This window comes from Macrosteles quadrilineatus, unplaced genomic scaffold (assembly GCF_028750875.1).
Source record: "Macrosteles quadrilineatus isolate MER2022 unplaced genomic scaffold, UCM_ALF_1.0 Scaffold_4__1_contigs__length_99947679, whole genome shotgun sequence".
In the NCBI taxonomy this organism is placed as follows: Eukaryota; Metazoa; Arthropoda; class Insecta; order Hemiptera; family Cicadellidae; genus Macrosteles; species Macrosteles quadrilineatus.
Genome location: NW_026542597.1, coordinates 18,395,342 through 18,407,371, shown reverse-complemented (window position 1 = coordinate 18,407,371; position 12,030 = coordinate 18,395,342). Strand labels below are relative to the sequence as shown.

The 12,030-nt window shown below is 34.9% G+C and overlaps 2 protein-coding genes across 2 annotated transcripts in view; one reads left to right on the top strand and one right to left on the bottom strand.

Moving 5' to 3' along the window:
- LOC128992103 (uncharacterized) overlaps window positions 1-8,449 on the top strand; it is a 78,998-nt gene extending 70,549 nt beyond the window's left edge. The window contains exons 2-4 of the mRNA XM_054415515.1: window positions 5,094-5,223; window positions 7,108-7,165; window positions 7,843-8,449. Coding sequence (XP_054271490.1) covers window positions 5,094-5,223; window positions 7,108-7,165; window positions 7,843-8,085 — 431 coding nt within the window. The 3' untranslated portion in view covers window positions 8,086-8,449. The remainder of the gene's footprint in view (window positions 1-5,093; window positions 5,224-7,107; window positions 7,166-7,842) is intronic.
- On the bottom strand, window positions 5,568-6,924 carry LOC128992102 (isocitrate dehydrogenase [NAD] subunit gamma, mitochondrial-like). The gene has a single exon (XM_054415513.1). The coding sequence runs from the start codon at window positions 6,829-6,831 to the stop codon at window positions 5,641-5,643; it is 1,191 nt and encodes a 396-aa protein (XP_054271488.1). The 5' UTR covers window positions 6,832-6,924; the 3' UTR covers window positions 5,568-5,640.
- Window positions 8,450-12,030: the final 3,581 nt, after the last annotated feature.

Below are 12,030 nucleotides of genomic sequence, written 5' to 3'. Positions count from 1 at the left end.
CACAATTTCATAATAATTTATCAATTGCAATTTTTCCACTTCTATTATAAAAGTAGTATTTGTGGCAACGGTATTGTTTTAGGTTAAAAAACAAAATGGGAAGAGAAAGGAATGATCTTATAAAGGGCGACATTTTAAAGGGGTGGTGGAGTAAATGTCAGACGTTCCACCCTGCAAATCTGACTGTCAATCTCTTCTAGTGCAGTCTCATGAAATAACATACAATCTCGTGAAGCGTCTAAGATGAATTAAATGAACTGCTATCTCAGAATGCAACCAATTTTGCATTTAAACTGTCAACTGACAGTTACAGTACTGACAGTACAGGCGACGATGGAATCTTTTATTTGCATGACTTGTTGGCTTGATTTTTTTTATTTTTTGAGTTTTAAAAAAAACTTTAAATATAAATATTAAGTCTTTAAGTATAATTCTTATTTTATTTTTTAATCCGTAGTGTATTTATAAGTGTTTTATATTAGGTAACGTTAGAATGCACTGATGTCGACTTAATGCTTTTATCTTATTTTAAAGGGTCCTTTGCAGGGTGCAATTGCATATTTGGTTGAAATGCTGGAACATACACAATATTTCATCAGTATATAGTTTTTACTTAAAATTATTTAAAGTTCGAGAAGTTGAAAACTTTAAGGCTGTATTAACTGGTCGGAAATATATCTGAATTTTTTCTACAGTTAATTAATTCCGGTGACAAATACAGTATAAGGGGTTGTAATGAATCTAAATTTATCATATTTCTCAACTAAATTATTTACACAGTATCTGAAAAATAAATCTATTTTAACCTACCTTTTTACTCTATAGCTATTACAGGATGTAAAATCTATATTGCAATCGAACAATCTTTGAATTGAAATTAACAACAAGGCAATTTTTCAATTTCTTGCTTCTGGTCGGCAGAGGTAATTTTAATAAATCTTTGTTTAATGTGTTTTAATTAACATTTCCACTTTCTAGGATAATAAAAAGATTCTATCTTAAGTAAATAATTGTCAACATTTACGTAATAAATAAATAGACTCGGTCTTTAAGTGTTGAACAATAATTTGAAAGATCAACTTCAAACATAAATTGAATAGTGAAAAATACGAATGATAACGCTTTTGACACTATATTTTTGTGTTCCAATATGTCCTTTGTAAGTACATGATATCTTTTTAAGGTAAATATAATGAGATTGAACACTACGATTGCCGATTAAACACAGACTTAAGTGAACGACGAGAGGAGCGAGCTGGTCTAGTGGTAGGAGTGCAGGACTTCGGTCCTTGAGGTCCCGGGTTCAAATCTCGCCAATCACCAATGGATATTATCGAAGAGAAAATGTCCCCTAGCTCTAGACCTATCCAATCATAATCTCTTCGATTAATCCGCATACATGAAGAATGTACCAGTGTACAAAAACGTCTTAGTTTTACTGCTAGATAGTAATCTTTACTTGAGAGCTGTAACTTTGTTTTTAAGTGGGAATTAAAGTTTCTCTTGTCTGCTCCATATGTGTCTGTTGTTCACTACTGGTTCACCCCACCCCCCATTTCCAACCCCTACTCCACCCAAATGCCAAAAGGGTCATCGCCCCATTACATTATGGCTAGAATTTGTTATGGTAATTTTACAAATTGTTAATAGGTTATTATGAATTGTGCATAAGGTGTACAGGTAAAAACTATGTTAAAGCACAAAATGGATATTTCTACAATTTCTATCTTTGGAAAAAAATTTATATTAGCTGTTACCGAAGGTCTTATTGTAAGGCCTAGACCCGGGACAGATTTACTTTTTAAGTTTTAAGGTCCACGGGGGGCAAAAATCTCCATCCTTCTAGATTCATGTGTATGTACTTTAGCACGATGACTCAGACAAAATCATACGAAACTTGGGAATCTCTCGAGTAATTGTATTTGTATTACTTTATTTTTTTTTTTTAAATAATAACACCCCAATGTCCTTCAGCAGAGCACAAGTAAAGTTATTATTTAAAAATAAATAAGGTATTTACAAAATACTTTACTCCAAAATTTACCACATCTATATTATTAGCTACATGAAACTTTGTGAACAATAAGGCTTTTTTCTTGTAAGATTTAACCCCACATATTATACACCAAAATGTTCGTATATGTGTGTAGATTTGCAAACTGACCTTACATTTTTGAAAAAGTCCCTTGGGCTCTGCCCCAGTGGCTTTTAAAATTCCCATGTTATCCTTTTGAAGAACATATTTGTTTACATTATGATCAGCTGGATAATTAAATTGCTGTTAATATTTTAGCTGCAATTTAAGGAGACGTGCTACAAAAACTCACTGAATTGGTTGAAATGAAATATTGACTATTTGAATTTGGGGTGGCGTAAATAATATTACGATGGAAAGAAGCGAGAAAGCCTGGACAATTTGATATACTAAAAAGAAAACTGAATTAACACCGGATGTGCTGCATTTCTGGAGCAATCATTGAAAGTGCTGATTTGCAAACTATGGAAACATAGGAAAGTCATAGGACACCATCAAGTAGAAGAAATAGAAATAACGGTTTTTAAAATTTATAATCGTTATTATGTACAACCTAATGTGGCTATGAGTAAGACACATTAGTAGAAAGCACTAAAAACAAGATCATATTTGGAAAAAATGATAAGATATTTACAAGAAATGTTGATTATATCGAACTGATATGTACATTGTGAGTATTTCCATAATCTTTGAGTCGGCTGTTTTAAAGTCATTGGAAATTATGACTGTTAATTCGAATTTAAAATAACGCCTGTAATACTTCACTATTGCTCGAACTTTAGCAACAAGTACACTTGTACACTAGTAATACTTAACTAATTTCATCACAGACAGTTTTTGTTTTGTCATCTTCGTCTACCGAAATCATTTATTACCGAGTATAACGTTGAAGGGGCTCAGATGTGGGGTTGTGCAGCGAATACCCAGCCTTCATTTATCTTTACCACAGTATGTCTTGATTTGTCTCTTGTAATTCAGTGACAGACCTTTTGCAGGAAAAGTAATAAAGATCGCCCCTTAAGCTTTGTGTACTACAGTATTGTCATTTAGTCAAGGATGTATTTTCTGATATTTGGTTGTGCAGATGTGTTAGGAGGGCTATGGCATTTATGATTAATAAATTGTTATTAATAAGATAATTGTACTGTATACTTCTGGATAACTTTTACAGAAGCTCACTCTTCGAGTAGCTTATTCAATTATGTTTTATTTAATTTATTTTAAATAGCTTCTTGATTTTTCATGTTATTAAATTTACGGAATGTAAATATGAAATACGTCTAATAATACCTTAAAAATATATTTACACTTATACTGTTAACTTATAGGATCGTAAATATACATAAAAGATAGTAAGTGACACGGATACTAGAAAAATACCGGTATGGATCATAAACATAAACAAATGACGTTTTTGGCCCAAAAATAAACATTATTTAACATTGCTTAAATGGAACTGCCATTTATTTATTATTATTATTCATTATTTATTTATTTATTTATTTGTTTATTTATTATAGGATTCGGGCCAACAACGTCATTTGTTTATGTTTATGATCCATACCGGAATTTTTCTAGTATTCGTGGTAAGAGGTGATCGATAACGATTGCACACTCTAATCTTCATCAGACCCAATAGGCAAATCGCGATCAATACAATCGAAATCATTACCACTTGCCATCTTTTTTGTATATTTACCGTCTTGTTAGTTAAGGGTGTAGTTAAATATAAACAAATATGTTTAAATTGTTATTAGACACCTTAGACGTATCTTACTTACTTTCCGTTGCATTTTAAAAATTACCTAATTTCTAGCACAGACTAACCAAAACAAGTAGTCTTCTCATCCATTGTAAATTTTGAAGCTCGTTTTTCGTGACTAGTTCAAGTCCGGTTCATGATAGCTATTACCGATGACATTTGGTTTCTATTATTTTGTGGTAATTTAATTATTTGTGCTTTACTGTTTGGTGAAATAACTAGATACCGAGTTATTGTTTACAATTTGATCGGTTAATTCGGTTAAACGAGCTTTTAAATGGCTGAAATAACAAGAAACAAACTATAAACCAAACACGACCTCTACAGTGCATCAGACAGAACTAACAATAAAATTGGCTTCAGATGATCCATAAAAATGAGAAATATGTTTCTGGTCTATCCTACATTTGGAATGAATCTAAAGCCAATGGTGATAGTGAAAGGGAGCTGCTGTAGTTTTCCCACTGTAACGTATATCATATGGTTGTGACAACCGCCAAATTCACAGCTGTCTCCTGCACAGGGTTGTTGTTGTCATTTGTTTATCATTGGACATTTACATGTTAGCACAGCTTCTGGTGAATTTACACATCCTCCTGCACTAGAAGTAGTACAACAATCATATTATGTTGGAAAACGTTAAAATAAACACTTAACGAGGTGCAATCTTAGATTAAATATAAATTTTTATTGATCTATCACTGGTGATGAACTAAAGAGAATTTTAATGCTTGCTAGTATTCGCAATTCATGTTTTAGATTTACAATCATCAAGAAGTACAACTAAACTAAAATAAACAGTGCACCAACATCAGAGCTGCGGTTAGCATATGTTCTGGCGTCCACCGCTAGGAGTGCCGTGTAGTTACGGCGCACACCGCTATAGCGTCTGCTGGTAGCATACGTCGAGGAGCCGACGCTGGCAGCGAATCGAACACCGAGCAAACTCTAGCTGAACATCGCGGGACCTTCCTTTGACATACTATATTTATTCTATTTGTCTATGGTATAAACTGAAACCATGTGTGGATGTTAATCACCGGATTTTTGGAAAAACAATGACAAGCAGTCATAGTACGTCTGGTTTGTAAAACTAAAAATTATTACTCGTGAGCCGATCTCTCTTAAAATGATATTGTAGGATATAAAGATAAAAGCTGCTTTGCAAAATAGTGCACTTGCTATTTATACATAACATCAGCCGTTCTTAGTAATTCAATTTTAATTTAATGGCCAGGATTTTGAAACAAAAAATATATTTACTACGTCATTGTTAACTCGTTTTCATCGTTCCAGGTGAAGGGTCAGAAAACGAAGAAGACGAAAAGGATGGAGAGAGCGACGCGGACAGCGAGGAGGCACAATTGAGAGCTGCGCGGCTCAAGCAGATAGTGCAGATAGCACCAGGTCCACTGCTGGCTCAGGCGTGAGTATCTGAACAGTCTGTACAGGTTTATCTGCATTAGAACCTCGATAACAAGGGTAATTTCAAATACCCTTGATTTTACCTTTATCGTATGCTAACTCGAATAGAAGTCACCCTTGATAACAAGTGTAGTTTTCACCTCTAGTCCGGACGTATTTCAACCTTGTCCGGTAACCTGAGGACCCAGTCAAACTCAGGGAACATATAAATTTGCAGTTGGTGTATGTAATAAATGCACCAACGTGATTGGTTGTACGACGATATATAGAACCTCAAATAAGCATTCATAACATTTTTTATTATTATTAACAAAAATGTTGACAAGTTACTTTTTCGGTGGTCTAAATTTTAAAACGTTACCTATAACACTCTAGGAAGCCCTTCTTGATCAGCTGACAATGTGATTGAACGATCATATCAATGTGTAGTCCACTTCATCGACTTGGTAGTCTCAAGGACGTGTTTGATGATGTTCTCCACAACCTGTGAGCTTGTAGCGTCCCCTCCAAGGTCAGGCGTGTGGATCTTGTCGACGTTAACAGTCTGATTGATGGCTTCTGACAGAATGTTTGCGTGTGTCTGATGTTCAAGATGCTCCAACATATCAACCGCCGCATTCAACATCGCGACCGGGTTGGCGACGTTCTTCCCAGCAATAGCACTACTGGTACTTCTAGTACCGGGTTCAAAAATGGCGTAAAGGTCTCCGTAATTTCTTCCAGAGTGGAGTCCCGCGCCGCCGACTAAGCCGCAGACGACGTTGGACACGACGGTTCCGTAAAGATTGGTCATGAGCATCGCGTCGAACTGATGGGGATTTGACACTAACTGCATGCAGCAGTTATCGATGATCATGTCTTCAGTCACAACATTCTGATAGTCCTTCCCAACTTCGCGTGCGATCTCCAGGAACAAACCGTCGGAGAGTTTCATAATGTTAGCTTTATGCACAATCGTCATCTTCTTCCGCCCAGTTTTCACCGCTAAGTCAAAAGCGAACCGTGCAACTCGTTCAGAGTTCTCTCGAGTCACGACCTTCATACTTTCCACAACGCCGCTGATACTCTCGTGTTCCAGCATCGCGTACTCTCCCTCTGTGTTTTGACGTACGATGCAGACGTCGACGTTTTTCTGCCTCGCCACAACGCCGTCGTAGGACTTGCAAGTCAGAACGTTCACGTAGAGATCAAGCTCGTTTCTCAACGCTACATTATGACTGATGACGTCAGTGAACACACTTGTCTCTATGCTCCCTTTGATCGCCACTCCGTTGCGTTTGATCGACGTGATCGCATGCTCCAAGTCTTCGTTGTCACTTTTAGAGTCGATCTGTATTGTTTCGAAGTCCACGGGGATCCCGCCGTATCTGAAGACCTCTTTGACGTAGTTCATCAATTCTGGGCCGATCCCCCCACCTGGTAACATGGTCACCGTATGTCGCCCACCATACTGAGCCCTAGGCAAGGTCAATGTCTTCCTCTTTGAAGTCCTGTGCTGCCGGAGTAAAGCTGCCACAGTCGTGACATTTCTTACAAAACGGGCGCTAGCGTTAACCAATCGGGATGAAGTCAGAGGAATGCTGATACATTTACTTACCTGGCAAGTCATTTCAATAATCCATCGTTGAAGTCGGCGTAATGTGGCGATATACTGTCCAAATCTTCACCAATAACAGAACTTAGGTACTCAATTCTTGACCAAATAGTTATTCTTTTGTCAATGATACCATTGTAACTGCAACAGTAATAATACTTTTTGGGTATTTATTCGTGTTTACATGATTTGTAAAAGGAGAAGTAAGTGAACAAAACTACTTTTTTAATAAAAGAAAAACTGACAAAACTAAAGTTTATAGCCTACATAATGGTTTTCTTCTTGTTACAGGGAACTGTCTACAAGTCAAAGTGATTTTTTCAAAATGCTGGACGATAAAATAGAAAACGTAAGTAAAATTTTACAGGGTACAAACATTGACTAATCAAAGATACAGGGTACTTACAGATCAATTACGTACAGTATCTACTTTTACGGGTTATCTATTAATTGGAATTCCTGTGGGGGAAAACTATTTAGTAATACATCAGCGACAAAAATACTTCACATCCCATTGCACGAAAGGCAATTTTTTTGTTAACTCATTAAGATATGAGTTTTCAAGTTTAACAATTTCAGACAGATGGTTAGGTCCATTACCACCTTCAATGACAATAAGCATTGAAGGTGGTAATGGACCTAACCATCTGTCTATCTTACAAATCACACAACACAAATTACCTGGATATTTTACCATTGGAATTATATTTACTTATATTTTCAACCGATTCTTTCCAAAGACCACACTAATACTCCTTCGTAAGAGTACATCTAACTTTAACTCGTTCTCTGCCTAATCCCCGTCTAAACTTTAAATTTACCTTTAGGAACGTTTTCCAACTATCCATTTGCACCCGTTTCGTTCCAGGCTCCACACCTCGACTCCTACGGAAGAGTGCCTCTTCCTCTACCTCTTCCATATCCTTCCCCTCTCACCCATCCTCTAACCCTAAATCTGCTCCTACTATCTCTACCTCATCCTCTAGCTATGCAACTATCCTTAAATTTGCACCCGGTTCGTTCCAGGGTCCAGACTACGACTCGACGTGCGAGTACGAGATAGCCATGGAGCATGCTCGACTCTGCAGACTCCTACAGGACTGGGAGATGGCCAAGATCAGGTCTCGGAACCGTCTGATGACGATGACCAAGCCTGTCCGCTACCCCAGCCTTCAACCCAACGGCAACCTTCCGCGCCAGAGGTACTCGCTGGCCAACTCTGTCGTGACGTACGACCAGAGAGGAGGATACTACACGGAACTGGCGTGACACACGTTCAGTTCTCGATAACTTACCTGTGATTCTTAGGCTAAGGGAAGTAACTGTCCTCATCAGTATAATGGTTTTGAATAACTACTGAACAAATTCAAGCACATAACCTCTAATAATCCGAGTGACAAACACAACAAACTATAACACGTGTTTTGTGGCATAACGCAATCAGCTGTTTACATATTTATCATGAGATAAATACTGTAAGGTTAATTAACATTAGAGTTTATTACCATTGATTTTTGGGTGAAGTAGGCATCTAATCACTACATGGTGATATAGATCTAACATTACCAGAATGATGTAGCCAAAATACCAATTTACTAAAAAAATAACGAAATTTAATTATTCACTCACAAAGTTTACCAATGTCAAAATTCTATATTACAAGTAAACAAAAACTTTTATGAAGAAACAGCTTTTAATTGCATCGGCCTGTTTATAATTTATTTACTTAAATAATAAAACTTCGGCATTTTTTCATACAATTACTTTGCTCTGCAAATCTACACACTTAACGCTTCATTTAGCGATCAGTGTCACCGGACATGAACTAGACACTAAAAACGAGCTTCAAAATTTATAATGGAATGAGAAGTCTATGGTCAAAGTAACTATCTTTAACTGGTTGATGAAAGTACAAATCCTATTTCCATGAGTTGTAGGTGGTTGTAGCCACAAATATTGCAACTGTTCTAAAATTCGTGGTTGTGACATTGACTTTGAGCGCAAGTAGACTATTTACCATCGTATGAAGTCCGTTTTGAATGAAGCTTCGTTTGTGATGTGTGAGTGTGCTGATGTTGAGTAAACGTTTCATCAAATATGACGGTATAATTCTTGTAGTACTACAAATATTTTATCCTTAAATTTGTGACTCGGGGCAGAGGCTAAAATTTCAATTATTGTTTCTCTTTCATTTTAGGGATATTTTACGATTTAGGCTCTAGTCTTTGGCTATAGTGACGGAGAAAAATCGTGTACAAATAGTAAGCAACAACAAGAATCTTAACGTAAACTGGACCAAAAAACTTGTAAATGAAACTATTGATTACGAGTGTGTTCATAGATGTGCAAACTATTTTACTTTTGAGGGTAGTTAAAATAAACATTATAAATCTTTATCCATACTATGTACTTCCAAATACATAAATTGTATTTCTATGAAATATGAAACTAACTACTGTAATATATGTTGATAAAATATATGGTGTTTGAAGTGTAGATAGACTGACCAAAAAAATGTATTATTAACTTAAGATTATTGTTGAGTGTCATCGGTTATTAATTATTATGATAAGTTTAATCATGTACTTCTAATACTGCACTTAGGCTTCTAATGCTATTGTAAAATCTAAAGCCTATATGTACCCTACACTGGTTTTCACTACCGATTATGCTTAAACACTCTAAGGTCAAATGAAAATTCCTCTTCTATTCAAAAGACAATTTTACAGTGAGGTGTATGCTCTTTGTTTTACCACGGAGCAAGCAACAGCTTACGAATTGTTATTTAGTTGTATTGTAATAGAATAGATTTAATGTCAAAACAACAATGAGTGAATAGAATAATATAAAAACAATGTATTATGCTAGGATGGAGCTTAAAATTGTATTGTATACAGCTTGGATATAAAGAAAAAAATCCATTCGAGAGTATGTTTAATCTATGGTTAATTTGTTGTTATTAATCAGTATGCAGTTTAAAAACGCCAAGCTTTTAAAAAACTACAGATAAAGCCTTTTTTCTATAACACAAAAACAAAACTGGCATAACATGTTTTTGAAGTATTTTGTACAGGTTAACAGGCCTACCTACTTAAGATATGATTTTCGTTAATCTTGTGAAAAATTATTATATATTAGCAGTATGGGATAGCTCCTAAAACATTGATTTTACCTGGCGTTTAGGGGCACGCCCATATTGCTAAGGGTCTACATCGTTTTTATAAGAGTTTTAATTTATTTTTTAGTCTTCGTAAAACACTTATTTTTTTGTACCATTAATTAAATTAAAAAGTCAGTCAATGATCAGTCAATAATATAATCAGTCAATGGTTATACCATTATCCTTTAGATACTAAGGCGTCCCATATACATAGCCCAGCTGTAGCTTATTTTTCATTAAAAAATAACATAGTTGCTTTAGCTGCTCACACACTAGAGCATATAATCTTTCCTTTAGTTTTTGTTACTGAAATATTTGGTGTGACAAGAACAATTCTATAGCTTCACGTCGACCTGTCAGTTTAATTTGGTTAACAATTTGGCGTATTCGTCAGATATCTTCAGTTAATAGTTCAAATTCAACAACGCCAATTTTTAAACTTAACTGGTCACTAAATTAATGATTCCTTTTTTATGATTCAAACCAAAACTAAATTCTTTTTATACATGAAACAGAATAGCTTGGCAGCATTTTTTTATAGTAAAATGTTCTGTAGGATTTTATTTTAGTAATTAAGTTGTTATTCAATTATAAATGTTTGTTGTAACTTATTTCATAAAGTATTCTAACTAATGTATTGGTTTTAAAATGTTGAGATTTTACAAAGAAGAAAGAATGTTTATGTATCTTTATAAAGTAATCCCTATGTAGTTAGTTCGTTTTTTTAATAGCCGTTTCAGTTCAGTTCTTAGAATTGAAAGTTTCACATAACAGCATTGTTTACTTTAATAACAGCTTCTGTTATGAAAGTAAGTAGGTAATTAAAGTAAAAACTATGAGTTTTTCTTAACATCACGGCTAAGGGACCAATGAGGTTCAAGGACTGAGAGAGAAGAAGTAAAATTGTAATGATTCGAACCTCAACTAATCAGCTGTTCAGGCCAATTTAATTGTTGAGTGGTGCAATTAGTGTTTAGTACATGTTTCATTGCATCACTGTCAGCGGCAAAGAGAGGTTATAAACGAAAACATAACCTCTCTAAGAAGTTATGAGTAGTGATTTTGGTAATTAAAACACTGTCGTAGGTAAAGTAGTGTACGCAACTCGCGTAAATGGTATTAACGACACCCGTAGAAGTTTTAAAGGCATTCGCAAAAGCTCCTACCTTAAATTTTCTACTCGTGTCGTTAACACTATCTTTACGAAATCGTTGCGTAAACTAATGCAACAACCGAAACTAAAAACTTATTACGTAATCCGAATATAGGATGATTTAGAATGGAGCAAGATTACTTTTACTTGTGCTTTGTTACTAAGATTAGCTGTTTGTTAGGAATATTAAATATTTAAAAAACTTTGAAAAACTTATGCCAGCCAGCCAAACAGAAAATCCAAACAAATTCCAATCTCATGTTTTATTAACAGTGTAGGGTGAAAATAGATACGTCTGTACATTATATATTTTTGGTCTAGTTTTCAGCAACTTGACGACCTATATGAACCAATATAAAAATAAACTTTTCTTATGGGGATTTAACATCAGGGCTAATTTTTAAGCTTACGAACGTTGGACGAGCTACTGGGCCGATTTATTCGTGGTTGGTACCAAATGAAAGGTATTGACTAAAAGCAGAAATACAATTGTACAATTGAATTGTATAATTGAATAGTTGTATAATTGAATTGAATTGAATAGTTGTATGATTGAATTGAATTGAATTGTATAATTTAATTTGAGTTGTGTTGAATAATTGTAACGATTAATAATTGTATGAAACAATTAATTATCCCTTTGACCATCCAATGATCTTACAGACCAAGTAGTTTTTCCTTCTCATAAAATGGTGTTTCGCCTTAATGTTACGAGTACTACTGTAATATAAAATACTGTTTGTAAATAATGCATGGCACATTTTATCCATCTGACATATTAATGGCTAGTTTTTATACCTCAATCAAAATGCATTTTACTCAAATATTGCAACTCAATACTCCAAAACAATAGTAAAGCATAATAATCCCTATGTGCCCACTGTGTTTAGAAACTTAGAAT

Bases quoted from the DNA above. Each gene is read 5' to 3' on its own strand.
- LOC128992102 (XM_054415513.1), bottom strand. From the start codon at position 6,831: ATGACTTGCCAGGTAAGTAAATGTATCAGCATTCCTCTGACTTCATCC.